The sequence below is a fragment of the Thalassophryne amazonica genome, chromosome 9 (genome assembly GCF_902500255.1).
Source record: "Thalassophryne amazonica chromosome 9, fThaAma1.1, whole genome shotgun sequence".
NCBI classification, from domain to species: Eukaryota; Metazoa; Chordata; class Actinopteri; order Batrachoidiformes; family Batrachoididae; genus Thalassophryne; species Thalassophryne amazonica.
Window position 1 is genome coordinate 113539989 of NC_047111.1, and position 22867 is coordinate 113562855.

At 46.0% G+C, this 22867-nt stretch overlaps 1 protein-coding gene across 2 annotated transcripts in view; it reads right to left on the reverse strand.

Moving 5' to 3' along the window:
* Window positions 1–25: 25 nt before the first annotated feature.
* Window positions 26–22867, reverse strand: part of ruvbl2 (RuvB-like AAA ATPase 2) — a 32065-nt gene continuing 9223 nt past the window's right edge. For both annotated transcript variants that reach the window (XM_034178997.1, XM_034178998.1), the window contains exons 12-14: window positions 22650–22779; window positions 8842–8956; window positions 26–246 (exon numbers count right to left, since the gene is read on the reverse strand). In XM_034178997.1, the coding sequence (XP_034034888.1) occupies window positions 218–246; window positions 8842–8956; window positions 22650–22779 (274 nt within the window). In that variant the 3' untranslated portion in view covers window positions 26–217. The remainder of the gene's footprint in view (window positions 247–8841; window positions 8957–22649; window positions 22780–22867) is intronic.

Below are 22867 nucleotides of genomic sequence, written 5' to 3' on the forward strand. Positions count from 1 at the left end.
AGAAACCATTAAGACTACCTGGTATAGTTGGAAAGGCCTGTTTATTCATTTTAATAAAAAGTAACCAAAAATAAGCAAATAAACTTACACAGTGTAAAATTCAACACAAATATTAAGGAAATTCAGCTGAAATTGGATCACACTTAACTTCGATTCCAACCACAGAGATCGAGTGACGGCATAAACGTTCCAGAATATGAAAACACAGCTGGTATCTTCATTGTGATGTGTCCATTGGAGCTGTTTCTGAAATGTAACAAAAGAAAAATCTATTATTTACTCCCCCCATCATCAACCAATTAGTCAAGTCTGACTTTAAAAAACATAATGAAGCCACATAAGCCAACATCATCATCTTTGTTGGCTGTTCCCGTTAGGGGGCGCCACAGCAGATCAATCGTTTCCATCTCACCCTGTCCTCTATATCTTCCTCTGTCACACCAACCACCTGCATGTCCTCCCTCAGCACATCCATGAACCTCCTCTTTGGTCTCCCTCTTCTCCTCCTGCCTGGTGGCTCCATCCTCAGCATCCTTCTCCCTATATACCCTGGGTCCCTCCTCTGCACATCTCAATCTCGCCTCTCTGACTTTATCTCCAAACCGTCCCGCCACCATCTCTAAACCATACAACATAGCTGGTCTCACTACTGTCTTGTAAACTTTCCCCTTCACTCTTGCTGATATTCTTCGGTCACAAATCACTCCTGCCACCTTTCTCCACCCACTCCACCCTGCCTGCACTCTCTTCTTCACCTCTCTACCACACTCTCCATTGCTTTGAACAGTTGACCCCAAATATTTAAACTCATCTACTTTCACCACTTCTACTCCTTGTAACTGCACTATTCCACTGGGCTCCCTCTCATTCATACACATGTACTCAGTCTTGCTTCTACTGACTTTCATTCCCCTTCTCTCCAAAGCATATCTCCACTTCTCCAGACTAGACTCAACTTGCTCTCTACTCTCACTACAGATCACAATGTCATCTGCAAACATCATAGTCCATGGGGACTCCTGTCTGATGTCATTCGTCAACCTGTCCATAACCACTGTAAACAAGAAAGGACTCAGAGCTGATCCTTGGTGTAATCCCACCTCCACCTTGAATGAGTCTGTCATTCCGACTGCGCATCTCACCGCTGTCACACTATTCTTGTACATGTCCTGCACTACCCTAACATACTTCTCTGCCACTCCAGACTTCCTCATACAATGCCACAACTCTTCTCTTGGCACCCTATCATAAGCTTTTTCTAAGTCCACAAACACACAATGTAACTCTTTTTGTCCTTCTCTGTACTTCAACAGTAATGGAGCCTTAATATCAAAAAAACAAACACTCCCACACGCAGCATCACTATTATCCTCAAACTCATTCTTGAGTAAAACAAACCTCTTGAATATTTCATAGACTTGCATTTGTTGTCTTCACATAATTTGTGGGTGGTTTTCCTTCACAGAGCTCGAGGGCTGGGCTCTCACAAGCCGGGTTTTTGTTTTGTTTTTTGTAACTGGTAAACAGATATTTTCCCCCAGTTGAGTTTGCCCCAATCCTTCTTCTGTGTGTGTGTGTGTGTGTGTAAAAAAACAGTCTTGGAAAGAAAAGTTTGTTTTTGGGAGTCTCTGTTTAAAGTCATCTGATTTGTCACACAAACTCTATCTCAATAGTAACAAAAACCTTATCTGTGACAGCAGCTTGGACAGACACTTCATTCGTGCTGAAGCTGAGTATTATCACCATATACATTATCCACATATCCGGGTCGCAGAGCAAGCAGCTAGTGTTGTAAGCTAGTAGTTGTTTATTGCTGTCAAAGAAAAAAAATCCCATGAGGAGCACTTTTTCATTTGAAGAACGTGATGGAGTTAACCATTGCTCTGCACCCTCTCAGTACTTTTATGCCGAGAGGAAAAAACAAAAAAAAAGCTATATGGACACGGTGCCAAAAAGTGCAACAGCACTGTGTTCCACAACTGAGAAGTTTTGCTTACTATTGTGACAGTTTTCATTTCACTGTTACACATTTAAATATTGTTCCAGCTGAAAATAAACCTTTTGCTAGTGAAGATAGCCAGTAAGAAGAAAGTATGACAGATTAGTGATTCTGAGCAGAAACAACTGCTACTTCAAATTATCATCCATATCTGCTCAGAACGGCAGAACGTAGATACATCTTCCTCTGAGTTTGATTCAAATCATGGTACATTCCTGCTAAGTTCCCTCATACAAGTATAGAACAAAACATTATTAAAAAGATGGGTCAACATCACTAAAGCCCTTTTCACACTGGGCCAACATAGAATTGCGTGTTGCAGCGTATAATATACGCCACACCCGGGCATTCTATGGCCCGCGGGCCGTATTAGGCCCGTTGGCTGACTCGGACCGGCCCGCAAATATCTGGAAATTAAAGAATAAAATCAGGGATCTCCCCGGACAATGGAACAACAGCGCCACACCGTTACACTGCCATCTAGCGCCACTATAGTGTAGTGTCATCTCATGATGTTTTAGCGGGAGACTTCGTGGGAATCTATCGGCATGCAAACCTGCTTTTGCGGGAAATTTCACATAAACAACTTCAGCTCTTTATTTTATCCTGTTTACATCCAGATGACACAAACCATGACAAAATGCAAGTGTCAGATGATCAGAGGATGATCTCTGCATTTTTTGTTTCGTCTTGTCGCACCACAGCCCGTGCGGGGCGTAGCGATCACCGCACTGTCTGGAGAGGAGGCACACTGGTGCCGATCATCACTGAGGCAGGTACACAGCTGACTCGATCCAACGCTGTCTGCTGTTGAATCAATCAGATCAGAGGCTAAGAACGATGCTGCAGCCTCTGTGACAGTGAACAGGGAGGCTTTTATGAAGAAAACAGCAGAACGGAATTCAAAATTCTTCAGGTACAGAGACACACTTTGAGATTTTGGTGCTGGATAACGGCAGTGTGCATTATTTCCATTAGTCTATGTGTTAAAGGACATGAGCATTTCCGAGTGTTTCCGACAGTGTTTCTTAGAGGAAAACGTCTCAGCGTGCACTTGAATTAAATGCTGCTAACGTTAAAAATGGAATCACAGATTAATTACAAAGTTGACATAAGTGTGATATCGTGTTATGATGACTCGTTTTTTTAAGTGATAACTGTTCATTTTGATGCAGTCACGGTAAAAGGAGCCACTTTCCAGTGTGCAAAAACAGTGCGCGTGCACACTGCAGGAGTGCGGTGCGCGTGCTCCATTACTGAACAGTCAAGACAGACACTCAAAGTAAAATTAAAAATAAACCCTACCAACTCCACTGAGAAGAAGAAAAAAAAAAAAACCTGAACAGTTTTTCTTTCAAATAAGTTTATTGCACATTCATAACATGCAGTGTGTCAACAAAACACAAACATTTTAGATTAATTTAATCAACAATTCAGCACAGAATCAGACCAGAAACAGTACTGAAAGATTTTCATTTTTGTCTTTGAGCTTCAGGACACAAGGTCGGATAGGACCCCGAGTGTAATCATTGCGTGCGGTGATAGTTCCCAACAGCACTGCTATACTAAAAATTTCTAAGCAGAACATTGAACAGTTTATCAAAGCAATTTACTATTTACCGCTATTTGTATAGGAATAAAATTATTATTGTGTAGACTTGAGTTTAGCCTTTTGGACCGGCCCTTCACAATATTTTTTGTTTCTCATTTGGCCCTTTGCAATAAATAATTGCCCACCCCTGGTCTAGTTTCAGCAGCTCTATGCCCAGTTTAAGCAGCTCTATGCTGTGTTTTGCTCCCTACGCAGCAGTATGCTGAGAGCTACGCTAGGAGGATGCAAGAAATTGAACATGTTTAATTTTTTGGGCGTAGAGCACTGGATGCAGAAAGTATGCATTTTTTAAGCAAGTCTGCACAACATTCCACAACTGTTTGTAAATCTACACAACAATGCACCACTGTACACCAATCCTCCGCAGTGCTACACGCCAGGAAGAAAAATCCTTTTATCAGTTCATACCTGGATTGATAGATTTTATTCATCCTGCTGGACTTTGCTGGCAATGAAGAAGAGGTGGGCCAAGCTTCCACATTCAGAGGACATGTCCACATTCACTCCTCATGGATGGATCGCATGCATGATCACCAGATGCAGCTCTGCTTTGCTTTTCACCTCCTCCAGATCTCTCAAGATTGTAGCAAATTAAATAAAGTCCATTAACTCCTGCTCACGGACTGATCGCCAGCAGGAGGACATTTCCACATCCAGGTTAACTCCTAATCGAACTGGGGCGAGTGCATGTGACTGCATGATCCACACAGCCCACAACACCTGTGTCTGCTTACAACAGGTGATCGAACAGGTGGACCTGTGCGTGCTCAGAACAGGTAATCTAACCTGTGCGCGAGTGTGCTGTGAAATGATCCACACCCGCAGCGCCAGTGCGTGCTGGGGGCGCAAGTGTGGGGTGAAACTTAGCCCATAGCACCTGTGTGTGCTTAAGTCAGGTGATCAAACTGGCTGAACGAGCCATTGCGTGTGCATGAGCCAGTCCACGCCAGGGACGCATCAGTTTATGCACTTCAGTAATCTGATAATCAGAAAACATGGTTACATTCTTTCAATTCATAAACTGGATTTCATTCAAAATCCAGAGAACAGAAGCAGCCGGTCCTGTATGGAGCTAAATCAAGGCCAAAAGTTTTGTAATCTGAAAATAAAAAAAGATTGAAAAAATACATTTTGAAACTGAAAATTAAAGTTTTGTAATCTGAAAATAAAAAAAGATTGAAAAAATAAATTTTGAAATTGAAAATTCAATGTTTGTTCTTGAATTTTATAATCATTTAAAAAGTATTATCAAAATAAAAATAAGTGTAAGATATATATTTTTCAGTTTAAATAAATTTTTGATTCAGCTCTGTAAATTTGATCAAATAATTTATTTTCATTCATACTCGTATTTCTTTTTTCACCTTCAGATCTTTTTTTCACTTTCAGATCTTATTTTTTCAGTTTCACACTTTTGGCCCCGTTCTGGCGTGGGAGGGCGTGGCTTCGACTGAGGGGGCGTGGAATTGTGAGTGACAGGAGAGCAATCAGTCCTCACATGATGCTGCTTTCAGGAAACGTGGGTACTCTGATAGATAATGACTTGAACACTTTCTCTCCACTGTATTGTCTTGATACCTGTAAATAAAGTGATGCTAAGGACAAAGATGTGTATTACAAGTCATTCTAGACCACTCTTGGTCATTTTTGATGTTTAAAAACTGGAAAATATGCAAGATTGTAAAGTTCAACACCTATACCTAAAAAACCGATGTGTCCCAAATCCATACAAGACCGTGAACGCAGCGCAGCATCGCCGCATGAAAATGAGGCAGGTCGCTAATTTTACAGGCTGCAGTGGAGTGTTACGACCTTTTTAAGTGACACACAGAGAGACCTGGCTCAGCAGATCTGAAGGAAGCTTTAATATGGCCAGAACCAAGCAGACTGCCTGTAAATCCAAATCCAAAGCCGCCCGGAAGAGCGCTACGGCTACTGGCGGTGTGAAGAAGCCTCGCTGTTACAGGCCCGGCACTGTGGCACTCCGCTGCTACCAGAAATCCACCAAGCTGCTGATCCACAAGCTGCCCTTCCAGCACCTGGTGAGAGAAATCGCTCAGGACTTGAAGACTGACCTCCGCTGTGATGCTCTGCAGGAGGCCGGCGAGGCTGACCTGGTCAGCAGCTTGTGGATCAGCAGCTCGGTGGATTTCTGGTAGCGGTGGATCTCTCTCAGCGCCTCAGTGCCGGGCCTGTAACGGTGGGGCCTTTTCACACCAACAGTAGCCGGAGCGCTCTTCTGGGCAGCTTTGGATTTGGATTTACAGGCGGTCAACTTTGTTACATCGTCATTAAATTCACCTATCCAGTACAACATACGGATCCACTGAACCAACTGAACCAATAAACAGCTTTATCGCAAGGGTTTAAAGCCTCGTAATAAACTTTCATTCTCTCTATTTTCTTTCACGCACCAGCTGCGTATTAAACAGACGATGGAGACGGGAGCAGAGTCATTATGGTAAATGGACTGCATTTGTATAGCGCTTTTCCATCTGCATCAGACGCTCAAAGCGCTTTACAATTATGCCTCACATTCACCCCGATGTATCTATCAAAGGACCCACGTTTCCTGAAAGCAACGTCATGTGAGGACTGATTGCTCTCCTGTCACTCACAATTCCACGCCCCTCTCAATCGAAGCCACGCCCTCCCACACCAGAACAGGGCCAAAAGTTTGAAACTGAAAAAATAAGATCTGAAAGTGAAAAAAAGATCTGAAGGTGAAAAAAACAAATATGAATGAAAATAAATTTGATCAAAAAAATTACAGAGCTGAATCAAAAATGTATTTAAACTGAAAAATATATATCTTACACTTATTTTTATTTCAATAATACTTTTTAAATGATTATAAAATTCAAGAACAAACATTGAATTTTCAGTTTCAAAATGTATTTTTTCAATCTTTTTTTATTTTCAGATTACAAAACTTTTGGCCTCCATAGTCCTGGAAAAAAAAAAAAAAAAAAAACAGAGACAGCGCTGTCTGTTTTTTTTTTAGGACCGGAGACAGTGTTCCGTCTCTGTCTCGCTCACATGCTGAAACAAGAAACGTGATGTTTAAGTATGTGAGTTTAAATGGCAATAATTTCTTTTTTTTTGGAGGGGGGGGCACAACGGACTCTGAACTTTGTAATCTGATATTATGAGCCCTGACGAGACAGCAGTGCTGTATGTTGGAAAACGTGAGTGCCGTTTGCTTTTCATGAACCGTTTGGACAATGGCGTGCACTTCCACAGAGGCAAAACATAATGGCAAAGGCTCCATACGTGACAGTAAGCAACCATATGCAACTGCAAGCAAGACTAGGAATGCAAACGCATGCAATCACACACCAGCCTATACAGGGACTATGCCAAATGTGCACAATTTTCTAGTGTACTCCATATGCATCATAACGCAACTGTATGCAAGCCTGGTGTGAAAGGGGCTTTAGAGATGTTCAGCATCTGGCACAACTTTCTACACTTACCATCTGCTGAACACTCTGCATGAAGTTTTACATTTCTTTTTGGACAATTACATGAAAAACAAACATCTGAACATGACAATATAATTCATAGTAAAAGTTGCAGACCTCACCTTTTGTTTGTTTTTTAAAGGTGCACAGCCCTTTTTCAGTACGTGTAATATTCAGAAAATGTAAAATATTGAAGTCTTTTGGTTTCACGGTTCACTGTTGCACCTCTACTTTGTACTTCATTCAAAACAATTTGTACAAAAACTGTACCAGTGCAGGTCATGTGCTCAAATTTGGCATGGAGTTTAATGCAGGAGTTTCTTATTCTCATTCCAGCATTCAATGTTGAGCAACAAACACCCCAAAAAAAAAGCAGCAAGATAAAGACAAACAGCAATTTGTTTAGAATTACCTTGGGACTAAAGTACAGCTGTCAAAACAATATTTGCTCTTCTAATTTCTGGCTGGGCAACACAGTGGCTTAGCGGTTAGCACTATAGCCTCACAGTAAAGCCCCGTTTACACATAGACGGTTTTGTCGGCGGGTAGTATGTAGACCGAAGTTCGCGGTAGTTCCGGCTGTTTTCACGGTGGAAAGGGGCGGAGCATTTCACCGGCGTTTTGACCGCCGTACTAGCCGCAAATACGCGGATAAAACGCCGCTAAATCCGCCGTAGCATCTGGCACATGTCAGGCAACGGGGTTAATACCCAGTTCTATCCTGTACAATCGCAGGTTAAGACGCGCGTGAGAACAGCGGTGTTCTGCTGCCGCCGATAATGCCCTGTGTACCGCTGGTTTTATCCAGGCAAATCCTGTGTTACTCGAGGAACTTTTGCATATAGGCACCGCCCCCAGAGTATAATAGGCTGATGCAGCAGGAATACATGCCTCTGTCACTGCAGGGGAAGGGAGATCATACTCAGTCTTTTCTTCTCCTTTCCTTTTCCACCTCCTCAACGTGTTGCTCCGTCTCCACCTCCCCTCTGCTTCTGAACCAGACCTCTTGGTAAGTCCTTGCCGCTGCCAATTTTCTTTTGCATACTGGAGCTTCTCTGCAAAAATATCTGGAGCTGGCCGCGAGTGAGAGGCCTGCATGCAGCGCGCTAGCGTTTTTATACTGACCGCTGCCTATCGGCCGTTTGGAACGCCGTTAATAACCGGGAGGTGGCGTTTACAACGACGTACTGTCTGCTAGCACCGCCGTTTTGTGTGCCTCTGTCGGCGGTTAAAACGCCCTTGAGGACGCCGATGTGGGCTCTATCGCCGTTTTACACACCGTTGATTAGGGATACAACGCCGGCCGCCAATTACGGCGGTGTAAACTGCGGCACTACAGGAAGGGGCAGGATGAAACAGCGATTAAAAAGTATCAAACGCTGTTGTCCGCGTTGTCTCCGTTGTCACGCGAATTCTCCGGGAGCGCTCCCGGAATTATTCGACGTTGAATAATTTTTTCGACGATTCCCGGTAAAGCTGGAACTAAGCCACGCCGCCGTCTGTTTGTATGTGGCCCTGTGATAGACTGTCGTTCTGTCCAGGGTGTACCGAGGCTCACACCCTATGACTGCTGGGATAGGCTACAACTCACCCCCCCCGACCCTTGATTGGAGCAAGCGGGTATAGAAAATGTATGAATATCCTTCTGGCTAACAGATAACGTTTGTTCGGCAACAGAAAACTTAGAAGAAGCTTTATTTTGCGATCTTTGTGGGCTCCACTTAATTCAACCACTAAAACACAAAAAGGATAAGCAGCAAACTCACGTGATTCATTGAAGAGGAACGAATCCTGATACTCCTTCATGTATTGAGCGGATCTGGTTTCATCCAGGAACAGAGAGTAAACTCTCTTAATGTCTTCAACCTGAACTTCTGTCCCCTAAAAGACAACAAAAACCGTGCATCAGTGTTATTTTTAGACTGCTGAAAACACTGGGCCCTATCTTGACAACATATAGCACATGCGTATTTTGGGGGCGTGTCAAACTCTATTTTGCTATCTCCACTTCATATAATCAGAGTTAAAAAGTGAAGCAGTTGAGCACCTCAATCCTACAAAATCTCCTCCTCCATCTCTGTCCACAGTATCCCATCACAGGCGATCTGATTAAAAAAAATCTTCACATTCTGTTGCAGTGAAATCGGTTTAAATGATCGTTATGCAATAATTTTGTTAAAAAATATACAAAAGCACATTTCACAGAGTTCAACTCAAAAAATCTGCACAGCAGCAAGATATAAGTGCGAAAAAAAAATATTTTCACTGAGAAGCGGAACGTGATCCGTCTGGACCAATCACTGCTCAACATTCACATGCTAGCAGCGTGTAAGCAAGTGTCGGCTCACTGGCGAGAGAAGCAGAAATTAAATGCTTTTTCCACCTTGAATCTGTAAATAACGAGAAATCCGCCCCAATGACAGCAGCGAGGTGATTAAGGTTGTTGATTGCTGTAAATCCTGGTGAAATGGAGGGAAATCCTTTCGTGATGTTGCGGTACACCTCGACTTTGGATTTCATCCGCCGTGTTATTGTTGATCCACCGACATAAATTTAATCCCCAAGGTAGATTAAGGGAATATTTCGTAATATTTTAGGGCTCATTGTTGATGAAGCAGTTCAAAGGCCCCATTTAACTGTTTAAAGGGTCCTTCCTTTACATGTAAATGGATGCTTGTGGTCACTGTACACAGAAAAAACACATACATGCACATTTAGTATGTTTTTAATTGAATACATTTGTACCCAGTAAATAAATGTGATCCTCTTCACTCCTCAGGCTGAAAAGAGCTAAAGATCAAGATGCTGCTATATTGATGAACCACCGGCCAAAAATACCATACTTCTTAAGATGTGACAGCACCAGCCTGGCTCAGAGGTCAACTACTTTACCAGCAACTTGTATCATGTGCAATAAAGTGGACAAGTGGATGACCACCCGTGTATACAGTAGTGTTCAGAATAATAGTAGTGCTAAGTGACTAAAAAGATTAATCCAGGTTTTGAGTATATTTCTTATTGTTACATGGGAAACAAGGTACCAGTAGATTCAGTAGATTCTCACAAATCCAACAAGACCAAGCATTCATGATATTCACACTCTTAAGGCTATGAAATTGGGCTATTAGTAAAAAAAAAAAAAGTAGAAAAGGGGGTGTTCACAATAATAGTAGCATCTGCTGTTGACGCTACAAACTCAAAACTATTATGTTCAAACTGCTTTTTTAGCAATCCTGTGAATCACTAAACTAGTATTGAGTTGTATAACCAGTTTTTCATGATTTCGTCACATCTGTGAGGCATTAATTTTGTTGGTTTGGAACCAAGATTTTGCTGGTTTACTAGTGTGCTTGGGGTCATTGTCTTGTTGAAACACCCATTTCAAGGGCATGTCCTCTTCAGCATAAGGCAACATGACCTCTTCAAGTATTTTGACATATCCAAACTGATCCATGATACCTGGTATGTGATATATAGGCCCAACACCATAGTAGGAGAAACATGCCCATATCATGATGCTTGCTGTTGGGAAAGTGTAGTGACACGGACCCACAACAGGGGGCGTAAATGAACGGACAATAGAGGAAGTTAAATTTGAACACTTTACTGTTGTGAATGTCACAACCACACACAGCAGATTATAGAATAAATACAAGTCAATGAATGAAGGTGTCGTGTGGGCAGGCTCGACGATAGGAGACGTCCGTCTGGAGATGAACCGGAACCACACAATTTCCACCGCCACCGAACCCGAAGGATACTGGAGCCGCCAGGTCCCGAAGTCCCCAGGTGGCCACTGTCTCAGCGTGTCGGATCTGGTACTGCACTTATCTGGTGGGAAGTAGGACGAAACAGTCGCGACCCACGCCGGTCCTCTGGGTAGACAGCTGCAACACAGTAGCTCTTGGAATCAATCAAAATAGTACGCAGGCAGAGAAAGTTACCTCTCAAAGAAGTACGATATCTCGGCGACGTGGTGGAGGTGTCATCCTGCTTTTATCCGGGGAGAAGTGCAGATGATCGGTGACAGCTGTCATAGTTGATGAGTGACAGCTGTCACCTCGGCTGTTCCTGTAAGGCGGCAGCGCCCCCTCGTGCCTGAAGCCCGCACTTCAGGCAGGGCGCCCTCTGGTGGTGGGCCAGCAGTACCTCCTCTTCTGGCGGCCCACACAACAGGACCCCCCCCCTCAACGGGCGCCTCCTGGCGCCCGACCAGGCTTGTCCGGGTGGCGACGGTAAAAATCGGCCAGGAGGGCCGGGTCCAGGATGAAGCTCCTCTTCACCCAGGAGCGTTCTTCGGGTCCATACCCCTCCCAGTCCACCAAATATTGGAAGCCCCGACCCATTCGACGGACATCCAAGAGCCGGCGTACTGTCCAAGCCGGCTCCCCGTCGATGATACGGGCAGGAGGCGGCGCCGGACCGGGAGTACAGAGGGGTGAGGTGTGATGCGGTTTCAACCGAGACACATGAAAGACTGGATGGATCCGCAGTGAGGCCGGGAGTTGGAGCCTCACTGCGGTGGGACTGAGGACCTTGAGGATCCGGAAGGGCCCTATGTAGCGGTCCTTTAGTTTGGGGGAAGCCACCTGGATAGCCATACCTCCTGCCCGGGCTGATATGCGGGAGCCGGGGACCGTCGACGGTCTGCATGGGCCTTTGCACTCGTCCGGGCCCTCAACAAGGCCGAACGGGCGGTGCGCCACACCCGACGGCATCTCCGCAGGTGGGTCTGGATCGAGGGCACACAGACCTCTCCCTCCACCACAGGAAACAAAGGGGGCTGGTACCCCAGACACTCCTCGAACGGGGAGAGGCCGGTGGCAGAGGACACTTGGCTGTTATGCGCATACTCGATCCAGGCCAGGTGTTCACTCCAAGCCGTCGGGTGTGCGGATGTAGTACATCGCAGGGCCTGCTCCAGCTCTTGATTAGCCCGTTCAGCCTGTCCGTTGGTCTGAGGGTGATACCCAGACGAGAGGCTCACGGTGGCCCCCAGTTCCTGGTAGAAACTTCTCCAAACCTGCGAGGACAACTGGGGACCGCGATCCGAGACGATGTCTGTTGGTATCGCATGCAGACGAACGACATGGTGGACCAGAAGATCCGCTGTCTCCTGGGCCGACGGGAGCTTCGGGAGGGCCACGAAGTGGGCCGCCTTGGAGAACCGGTCCACTATCGTGAGGATGGTGGTGTGCCTCCGGGACGGCGGGAGGCCCGTGACGAAATCCAGACCAATGTGAGACCAGGGGCGATGAGGCACAGGAAGCGGCTGAAGGAGTGCCTGTGCCTTTTGGTGGTCCGCTTTGCCCCTGGAGCAGGTGGTGCAGGCCTGGATGTAAGCCCGGACGTCAGCCTCCAGAGACGCCCACCAGAAGCGCTGCCGGACCACTGCCACGGTCCTACGCACCCCTGGGTGGCAGGAGAGCTTGGACCCGTGACAGAAGTCCAGGACGGCAGCCCTAGCTTCTGGTGGGACGTATAGTCTATTCTTCGGTCCTGTTCCGGGATCCGGGCTCCGTGCCAGGGCCTCCCGGATGGTCTTCTCCACGTCCCAGGTAAGGGCAGCCACGATAGTGGACTCCGGTACGATGGGTTCCGGTGGATCCGACAGCTCGGTCTTGACTTCATGTTCATGCACCCGGGACAAGGTATCCGACCTCTGGTTTTTGGTCCCGGGGCGGTAGGTGATCCGGAAGTCAAAACGGCCGAAGAACAGTGACCAGCGGGCTTGCCTGGGGTTCAGTCGCCTGGCGGTCCTGATATACTCCAGGTTCCGGTGGTCAGTAAAAACCGTGAAAGGCACTGACGCCCCCTCCAGCAGGTGTCTCCACTCCTCAAGAGCCTCTTTCACCGCAAGGAGCTCTCGATTGCCCACGTCATAGTTCCGCTCTGCTGGGGTCAACCTGCGGGAGAAATAGGCACACGGGTGAAGAACCTTATCGGTCTCTCCGCTCTGGGATAGCACGGCTCCTATCCCTGAGTCAGAGGCGTCCACTTCAACCAAAAACTGGCGACTGGGATCGGGCTGAACCAAGATGGGTGCAGTCGAGAAGCGCTGTTTCAACTCCCTGAACGCGGGATCGCACCGATCCAACCAGGTGAAGGGAACTTTTGGTGAGGTCAGGGCTGTCAGGGGGCTAACTACCTGACTATACCCCTTAATGAACCTCCTGTAAAAATTTGCGAAGCCGAGGAACTGTTGCAGCTTCCTACGGCTCGTAGGTTGGGGCCAGTCTCTCACCGCTGCGACCTTGGCCGGATCCGGGGCGACGGAGTTGGAGGAGATGATAAACCCTAGGAAGGACAAAGAGGTGCGGTGAAACTCACACTTCTCGCCCTTCACAAACAGCCGGTTCTCTAACAACCGCTGCAGGACCTGACGTACATGCTGGACATGGGTCTCAGGGTCCAGAGAAAAAAATGAGTATATCGTCCAGATACACAAAGACGAATCGGTGCAGGAAGTCCCGCAAGACGTCATTTACCAAAGCTTGGAACGTCGCGGGGGCGTTAGTGAGGCCGAACGGCATGACCAGGTACTCAAAATGACCTAACGGGGTGTTGAATGCCGTCTTCCATTCGTCTCCCTTCCGGACCCGAACTAGGTGATATGCGTTCCTAAGATCCAGCTTTGTGAATATTTTGGCTCCATCCAGGGGGGTGAACACTGAATCCAACAAAGGCAACGGGTATCGGTTGCGAACCGTGATCTCGTTCAGCCCCCGGTAATCAATGCATGGACGAAGACCGCCATCTTTCTTGCCCACAAAAAAGAAACCTGCTCCCATCGGGGAGGTGGAGTTACGGATCAGCCCGGCAGCTAAGGAGTCCGGGATGTAGGTTTCCATTGATTCGCGCTCAGGTTGGGAGAGGTTGTACAACCTGCTGGACGGGAACTCCACGCCTGGCATCAAATCGATGGCACAATCGTACGGACAGTGCGGGGGAAGGGTGAGTGCCCGATCCTTGCTAAAAACGTCAGCAAGATCATGGTACTCAACCGGCACCGCCGACAGATTGGGGGGAACTTTGACCTGCTCCTTAGCCTGGGAACCGGGAGGGACCGAGGATCCCAAACACACCCGATGGCAGGTCTCGCTCCACTGTACCACCACCCCGGACGGCCAATCAATCCGGGGATTGTGTTTTAGCATCCAGGGGAACCCCAGAATCACACGGGACGTAGAAGGAGTCACAAAAAACTCAATCTCCTCCCGATGATTCCCTGACACCACCAGAGTTACTGGTAGTGTCCTGTGTGTGATTAAAGGGAGTAGGGTGCCATCTAGTGCTCGCACCTGCAATGGCGAAGGAAGCGCCACCAGAGGGAGCCCTACCTCCCTGGCCCATCTGCTGTCTAGCAGATTCCCTTCTGACCCTGTGTCTACCAGTGCTGGGGCCTGAAGGGTTAAATCCCCACTAAGGATTGTAACTGGGAGCTGTGTGGAAATATGTGTGTGTCCCACGTGAATTTCTTGGCCCACCCTAAGCCCAGTTTCTAGGGGCGGACGTTGGTGTTTAACCGTTCGGGGCAGTCTCAATTGGTGCTCAATTGAGCCGCAAACAAAACACGCCCCGCGGGGAAGCCTCCTCTGTCTATTCGGTGGTCTGAATGTAGCCACACGGGGCGTAGAGGCCATGGAGCGTGGGAAGGGCGGACCTTTTTCGGACCCGGAAGGAAGAGGGACGGCGCGTGCCCGGCCACGCCCCTCGTCTCGTTCCCGACGGCGTTCTTCCAACCGATTGTCTAACCGTATAACAAGATCGATAAGCCCATCTAATTCCCGCGATTCGTCCTTGGCCACCAGGTGCTCCTTCAGGACCGACGACAGTCCGTTTACGAAGCCGGCGCGGAGCGCAGCGTTATTCCAGCCGGACCTTGCAGCCGCGATGCGGAAGTCGACTGCATAAGCGGCTGCGCTCCGGCGTCCCTGTCTCATAGACAGCAGCACTGTTGAAGCGGTCTCTCCCCTGTTAGGGTGATCAAACACGGTTTTGAACTCTCTCACAAACCCAGTGTACGTGTGAAGGAGCCGTGAATTTTGCTCCCAAAGCGCCGAAGCCCAAGCGCGTGCCTCTCCTCGAAGCAGATTGATTACAAAAGCTACTTTACTAGCATCAGACGTGTACATGACGGGACGTTGTGCAAAGACGAGCGAACACTGCATGAGAAAGTCCGCGCACGTCTCCACACAACCTCCGTACGGCTCTGGGGGGCTTATGTATGCTTCAGGGGATGGTGGGAGGGGTTGTTGAACAACCACTGGAATATTCATATCCTGCACAGGGTCGGCAGGAGGAGCAGCTGCCGCAGCGCCCTGAGCGCTCGCCGCCACCTGTGCGGAGAGAGCCTCCACCCTGCGGTTCAGTAGGATGTTTTGCTCGGTCATCTGATCCAACCGAGCCGTTAAGGCGGTGAGGATGTGCTGCAGCTCACCAATCACGCCTCCTGCAGACGCCTGCGCTCCCTGCTCTCCCATTGGTCGTTCAACAGCTGGGTGACGCCCCTCGGAGTCCATGACGCTGGCCGAGATATCCTGTTGGGAAAGTGTAGTGACACGGACCCACAACAGGGGGCGTAAATGAACGGACAATAGAGGAAGTTAAGTTTGAACACTTTACTGTTGTGAATGTCACAACCACACACAGCAGATTATAGAATAAATACAAGTCAATGAATGAAGGTGTCGTGTGGGCAGGCTCGACGATAGGAGACGTCCGTCTGGAGATGAACCGGAACCACACGATTTCCACCACCCTCGAACCCGAAGGATACTGGAGCCGCCAGGTCCCGAAGTCCCCAGGTGGCCACTGTCTCAGCGTGTCGGATCTGGTACTGCACTTATCTGGTGGGAAGTAGGACGAAACAGTCGCGACCCACACCGGTCCTCTGGGTAGACAGCTGCAACACAGTAGCTCTTGGAATCAATCAAAATAGTACGCAGGCAGAGAAAGTTACCTCTCAAAGAAGTACGATATCTCGGCGACGTGGTGGAGGTGTCATCCTGCTTTTATCCGGGGAGAAGTGCAGATGATCGGTGACAGCTGTCATAGTTGATGAGTGACAGCTGTCACCTCGGCTGTTCCTGTAAGGCGGCAGCGCCCCCTCGTGCCTGAAGCCCGCACTTCAGGCAGGGCGCCCTCTGGTGGTGGGCCAGCAGTACCTCCTCTTCTGGCGGCCCACACAACAGCTTGCACCACCATGCTTCACTGTCTTCACTGTGAACTGTGGCTTGAATTCAGAGTTTGGGGGTCGTCTCACAAACTGCGGCCCTTGGACCCAAAAAGAACAACTTTACTCTCATCAGTCCACAAAATGTTCCTCCATTTCTCTTTAGGCCAGTTGATGTGTTCTTTGGCAAATTGTAACCTCTTCTGCACGTCTTTTATTTAACAGAGGGACTTTGCGGGGGATTCTTGCAAATAAATTAGCTTCACACAGGCGTCTTCTAACTGTCACAGCACTTACAGGTAACTCCAGACTGTCTTTGATCATCCTGGAACTGATCAGTGGGTGAGCCTTTGCCATTCTGGTTATTCTTCTATCCATTTTGATGGTTGGTTTCCGTTTTCGTCCACACGTCTCTGGTTTTTTGTCCATTTTAAAGCATTGTAGATGAACAGCCTATAATTTTTTGCACCTGTGTATACGTTTTCCCCTCTCCAATCAACTTTTTAATCAAACTACGCTATTCTTCTAAACAATGTCTTGAACGTCCCATTTTCCTCAGGCTCTCAAAGAGAAAAGCATGTTCAACAGGTGCTGGCTTCATCCTTAAATAGGGGACACCTGATTCACACCTGTTTGTTCCACAAAACTGACGAACTCACTGACTGAATGCCACACTACTACTATTGTGAACACCCCCTTTTCTACTTTTTTTTTTACTAATAGCCCAATTTCATAGCCTTAAGAGTGTGCATATCATGAATGCTTGGTCTTGTTGGATTTGTGAGAATCTACTGAATCTACTGGTACCTTGTTTCCCATGTAACAATAAGAAATATACTCAAAACCTGGATTAATCTTTTTAGTCACATAGCACTACTATTATTCTGAACACTACTGTATGTTACAGTTCATGAATTACATGTGTTCCATAAGTTGGTCTTGATAAGAGTTAAGCCCGGTGCCGACACTGAGCCTGTTACCTTATTAACACCAAATATTTCTGAAGCTTATGTGTAAAATCAAAACACTCTGTAAGCTTTAATTTCTAACTACTATTTCTAACTGCCAAGAAAACTATTCAACTGCAACAAAATTGGCCTGATGTTGTTAATGTTTGTATGCTAGTACATGAATTAACATAAAAGGCACAATTATTTTGCATTTCACCAATTTCTCATCATTATGACATCTCTCTGTATTTTTCTAAGGATTCTGACATTGAAAGCTATTCTTTGTTTGCAGGTTTTAATAAATTCAAAGCAAATTATTGTTCTTCCACAGCATAGGAGGACATGTTTACAGCCTTTGAGGTGATTCAGTTGGTGAGCTCCATCTAATCATTATTGTTCTCATCACAATTAATTTAAATTCAGTCAGTCTGCAGACGTGAAGGTGTCAGGAGGTGATTTTTAGGACTTTCTGTAATTTGTTATGAAATAATGCTGAATTTATGTGGAAATGATTGTTGTACAGAAGCTTCAGAGATCTATCACTGAGATAGATGATGACTGGAGTGAAGTTTTAGGCAGAAACGAGGTGATATTCGCTTAACGCCATTGTCTCCGACTGAAGTCTGCATCAGAGAGGAGGGCTGTCAATCAAACCTCGCTCTCCTTCCCTCCTCCATAGTGCCATAAACTTCAAGCGAGAGAGCAGGAATTCTCTGCACGCAAGCAGAAATCAACTTTGAGGGAGTGGGGGAAGCGCTGGTCCTCGCACACAGCACTATTTGCGCGTGTAGTGATAATTTGCGAGTGCAAATTATCGCAATGAATACCTGTGCGTGAACGCATTTTTTACACGAGTGTTGTTTTGCCGCTGATCTAAAAACATGCAGGGAAAAAAAAAAAAACATACGAGACGAGATTCAGATTACTTTTTTTTTTACTAGATTAACCAGATTATCAGGAAGAATTTGCAAAGTGTAAATGGATCAACAAAATTCCATTCATCCATCTATCCATTTTCTTCCGCTTTATCCGGAGTCGGGTCGCGGGGGCAGCAGCTCAAGCAAAGCCGCCCAGACCTCCCGATCCACACACACCTCCCCCAGCTCCTCCGGGGGAACCCCAAGGCGTTCCCAAACCAGCCGAGAGATGTAGTCCCTCCAGCGTGTCCTGGGTCTTCACTGGGGCCTCCTCCCAATGGGACGTGTCCGGAACACCTCTCAAGCGAGGCGTCCAGGGGGCATCCGGAAAAGATGCCCGAGCCACCTCAACTGACTCCTTTCGACATGGAGGAGCAGCGGCTCGACTCTGAGTTCCTCCCGAGTGACCGAGCTCCTCACCCTATCTCTAAGGGAGCGCCCAGCCACCCTGCGGAGGAAACTCATCTCGGCCGCTTATACTCGCAATCTCGTTCTATCGGTCATGAGCCAAATCTCATGACCATAGGTGAGGATCGGAACGTAGATCGATCAGTAAATCGAGAGCTTTTCCCCTCTACTCAGCTCTCTCTTCACCTCAAAATCCGAGGCCATGGTTCTCGACCGGAAAAAGGTGCTATGCCCTCTTCAAGTCGGTGGAGTGTCCTTGCCTCAAGTGGAGGAGTTTAAGTATCTCAGGGTCTTGCTCACGAATGAGGGACGGATGGAGCGTGAGATCAATAAAATTCTTCTTATTATTATTAGTTTTAATTAATTAAATAATGATTTATATTATGGCCAGGGCATGTGAGGCTGTGTAGATTGAATCCCAACGACAATGCTGATGCTCTCAGAGAGGTAAGGAAAACTGAAAGGCAGGTTGATAATACACATCAATGTGCATTAATTAGTACGTCTAATGTAATATATTATACAAATAATGAATGTTTATGAGTTCAATGGTATGAATATTTCACCTCATGAAATATTCATACCATTGAAAGAATGTAAAAACATTCATTATTTGTTTTATATAACGGCTAAAATAGCTCATTGTCATTTGATATTTTATTCATTTATAAACAACAGAAAAGGGACTTACATTTTGGTGTTCCACTGTGATGTGTAGTCCAGTGATGCTGTGCACTGACTTCTGACTTCCATTAAAAAAAAAAAAAGAAAAAAAAAAAGACTTTGTGTAGTTCCTCAGTTCAGCCAAAAATCACATCAGCGTTTCATGTTAGCAGCTCTTCATGCATCCAGACGACTTACAGGGAGTGGATTTTGTGTGTGTGTGTGTGTGTGTGTGTGTGTAGCAGAGTCAGTTAACTCAATCAAATCATGTCACTGTCCCGTGCGCGCGCCCACGCAACCGGCTCGGTCCAGCTGTACCTCTTCAGTACAGCAAAAAAAAAGTCACGTCAGAAATGAGTCCAGGTTTTCTTTCTCTTCCTGCTAACAGGCAGCACAGTGGATTTGTTTTGTGTGTGTATCTTACAAGAATTAGCAGTGTCAGTTAGCTCAAATTATGTCTCAGGAGAGTCGTGTCCCCTGCACGCGGCGCGCACGCATACACACACACACACACACACACACACACACACACACACACACACACACACACACACACACACACACACACACACACACAACCTGGTCGGCGCTTGTGCGTGCGTGAGCAACAAAAATAAGACTGTATACGTCCTCAGTGCAGCAAAAAAAATAAATAAATAAAAAAATCACATCAAAAATGAGTCCAGCTTTTGTTCTCTCTTCCTGCTAACAACCTCCAGGCAGCACAGTGGATTGGTTTTGTGTGTGGGTGCGCGCGCACGAACATGCGTTGGTGCGCACATACGTGCGTGTTTTGCGACGTGCGCACAGTGCACGAGCATGTATGCGCGTGCACACATACTCGTGCGCACTTGTATATGCGTGATCACATGTGTGTGTGCACTGGTACCAAACGTATGGAACCAAATTTGCACTCTAAATGGAACCGAGCCGCACTCTGAATGCAATGCAACACAAATGGGATGAATTAATCTATGTCATGTGACATACAAAGCACCAATCAAATCACAAGGATCCACTCAGCCGTTATATAAAATGTATATAATGTTGACACCGCGCATGCGTGCCATTTTCATTGATTTCTCACAATAGTTTTTTCAAGTTCCTCTCCAAATTTTTCCTGTTTATGCAGCTTAAATGTGTTGAACTTTTTAAATTACACATGCTCTTATTTTAACATACAGCCAGTGTTATTTTCAAACAGACCAAATGTACTGCAATAAAAACTTCCAGTGTTGATCACCTATAAGGGGAGAAGAAAGAAATCCAGTGCATCCAAAAGGTATTCACAGCGCTTCACTTTTTCCACATTTTGTTAAGTTAGTATGCTACAGTCTAGAGTTATTGAAATAGTGTTTTAAGTTTAGTTTGTAACTTTTATCTCATTTTTCTTTTCGATTCACCCCGCTTATATCGTGGCAAGCCCTCTGTGACGAGGAAGATGTCTCTATCAATTCCCAGATGAGATGTAGACGTGGAAAGGACTGAACAAGCCCGGGCGCACTGCTTCTGACAGACACTGCCTGTGAGTCTGCATTCCATTATGTGGGGTCAGACTGAGGAACAGTATCAGTGAAGAGTTGAAGCAGCATCCAAACATTCAGTTTAAAACAAAATATAAAGAATGTGTTTTCACAGGATACAGGGCTGAAGTGGGGGGGTGTGAGAGTCACTAGGTGTTCACAGGAAACTGTTATTATTTATATATGTTCATTGTTAGTTGGTTTTAACTTTTCTTTTGTGTTTTGTTTCATTGGGTTGTTTTTGTCTTTGTCTAAAATTGTATTGTAGCATTATTTTTATTGCTGTTGCTGCTATTATTATTATTATTATTATCATGACTGTTAACAGTAGTACTTTCTAAGGAAGTAGGGAAGGGGTGGGATTTGATAAGTTTAGACTTCTTCCCACTCCTTTTTGAACAAACTTTATACTGTCTGTTGATGTTTAACTTTTTATTATGTTATGAATACAATTCATGAACAGAAATAAATGAATATTACAATTTGTAATGCATTTGACTCTAATGCTAACTTTAACATTAAAAATTCCATAGACATGCTAACGCATTAGCATAGCTCCCATTTTTAAGTTATAAAATACATCAACTGTTTCAGAAGACCATAACAGGTCAGTTTAACATAAAAAAGGTAAGTATAACTGACAGACATATGCTCTTTACGGTTTAGCAGGAAAAAATTAAGAGAATGAGGAGCACAGCCACAGCTTAAAAACCCAGAGGGTACTTTAGCTGCCCAAGCTGCCTGATGTAAAAATAAATAAATAAATAAATAAATAGAAAAAAATGCGCTCGACCTTAGACTTGGGTTTTGGTAGTCTGTTGCGATATCACTTTCTGCTGGTTCGCAATAGAAATGTGTCTGACCACAGCTCAGTCTAAAGCCTGGTTCACACGACAGGATTTTAAAATTATCTTTAGGTTTCCAAAACCTGAGGACCACACACATGAAGATAAAAAAATCATAGCTCTAACAGGTTTGGTCATACACAGTGTGTGGTGTTCAGCCACACAGTAAGGACAACAACACCACACACGAACATTCACAGCTCAGACAGGAAATCTCGCAAAATCTCTCGAGATTAAACGTGACCTCAGAGTAAACAAACGGCGGTACTTTGTGGACTATTTAAAACAGGGAAAAAATGATACAAAAAGAAAAAAAAAAGGCGTTCTTTAAAGGAGTGGAGACAGCGCAACCATCGGACTTTCTGGTAAGTCAGAACAGCTGTTTTGATTTTATTTTCCGCTCCGTGTGTCTGTCACCTCGCTTTCTGATTGGCTGCACGTCACATTCAGCAGGGTGTGTGCTTGTTTTGGTCGGAGGACACAACACACACAGCGATATCGGGCCAAAAAAATCCAACATGTTGAATATCCCCGATTTGTGATCGGAGCGCTCCTGACGCCCTTCCGAGTAGATCAGAGTCCTCTTAACACACCACACATGGCAGGAAGATCTGATAAGATTATCTTTAGCGTCATCACGATTGTCGGGGCGTGCTTACGATTGTCGGAAGGGGAAGATCGGGTCCAATATCGGCCTAATTATCCTGCCGTGTGAACCCGGCCTAAGACAGGGGTGAGCAATCGTGCCATGAAGGGCTGAGACACTACAGGTTTTCCTTCCTACCAATCACCTCAGCAGGTGATTTCATTAACGATCAAGTGTTTCTGCTCAGGGGAGAAGCTCATCAGCAACCACCCTGCTGAGGTGATTGGTTGCAAGGAAAACCTGCAGTGTCTCAGCCCTCGCTGCCCACCCCTGGTCTAAGATCAACACACCCACACACTTGCCATTTTAAATAATGTGGCCATGACAATGACAACTGTATAGGGTGGAAACTTGCAAAGACACCTGTGCTGTGTGCTGCTTCACTCCGGGAGGAAGATATGCAGGACCCAAGTGTTTTCTTGCTGTATTCCAGTGGGTTGAGCTTACCTTGCGTTTACGACACACCAACCCAGCAGGGCTGATCAGCTGGATGGCATAACGAAGTGACGTTTCCATACCAATGCGAGTCAGAACAGTGTGAGCCTCCTCGCTCAGCTCCACATCCTCCTCTTCACATCTGAAATAAAAGTCACACAGGTGAACTCCTGAAAGAATCCGTTTCAATTCAATTAATTATATTGCGCCAAATCACAATATAAGTCATA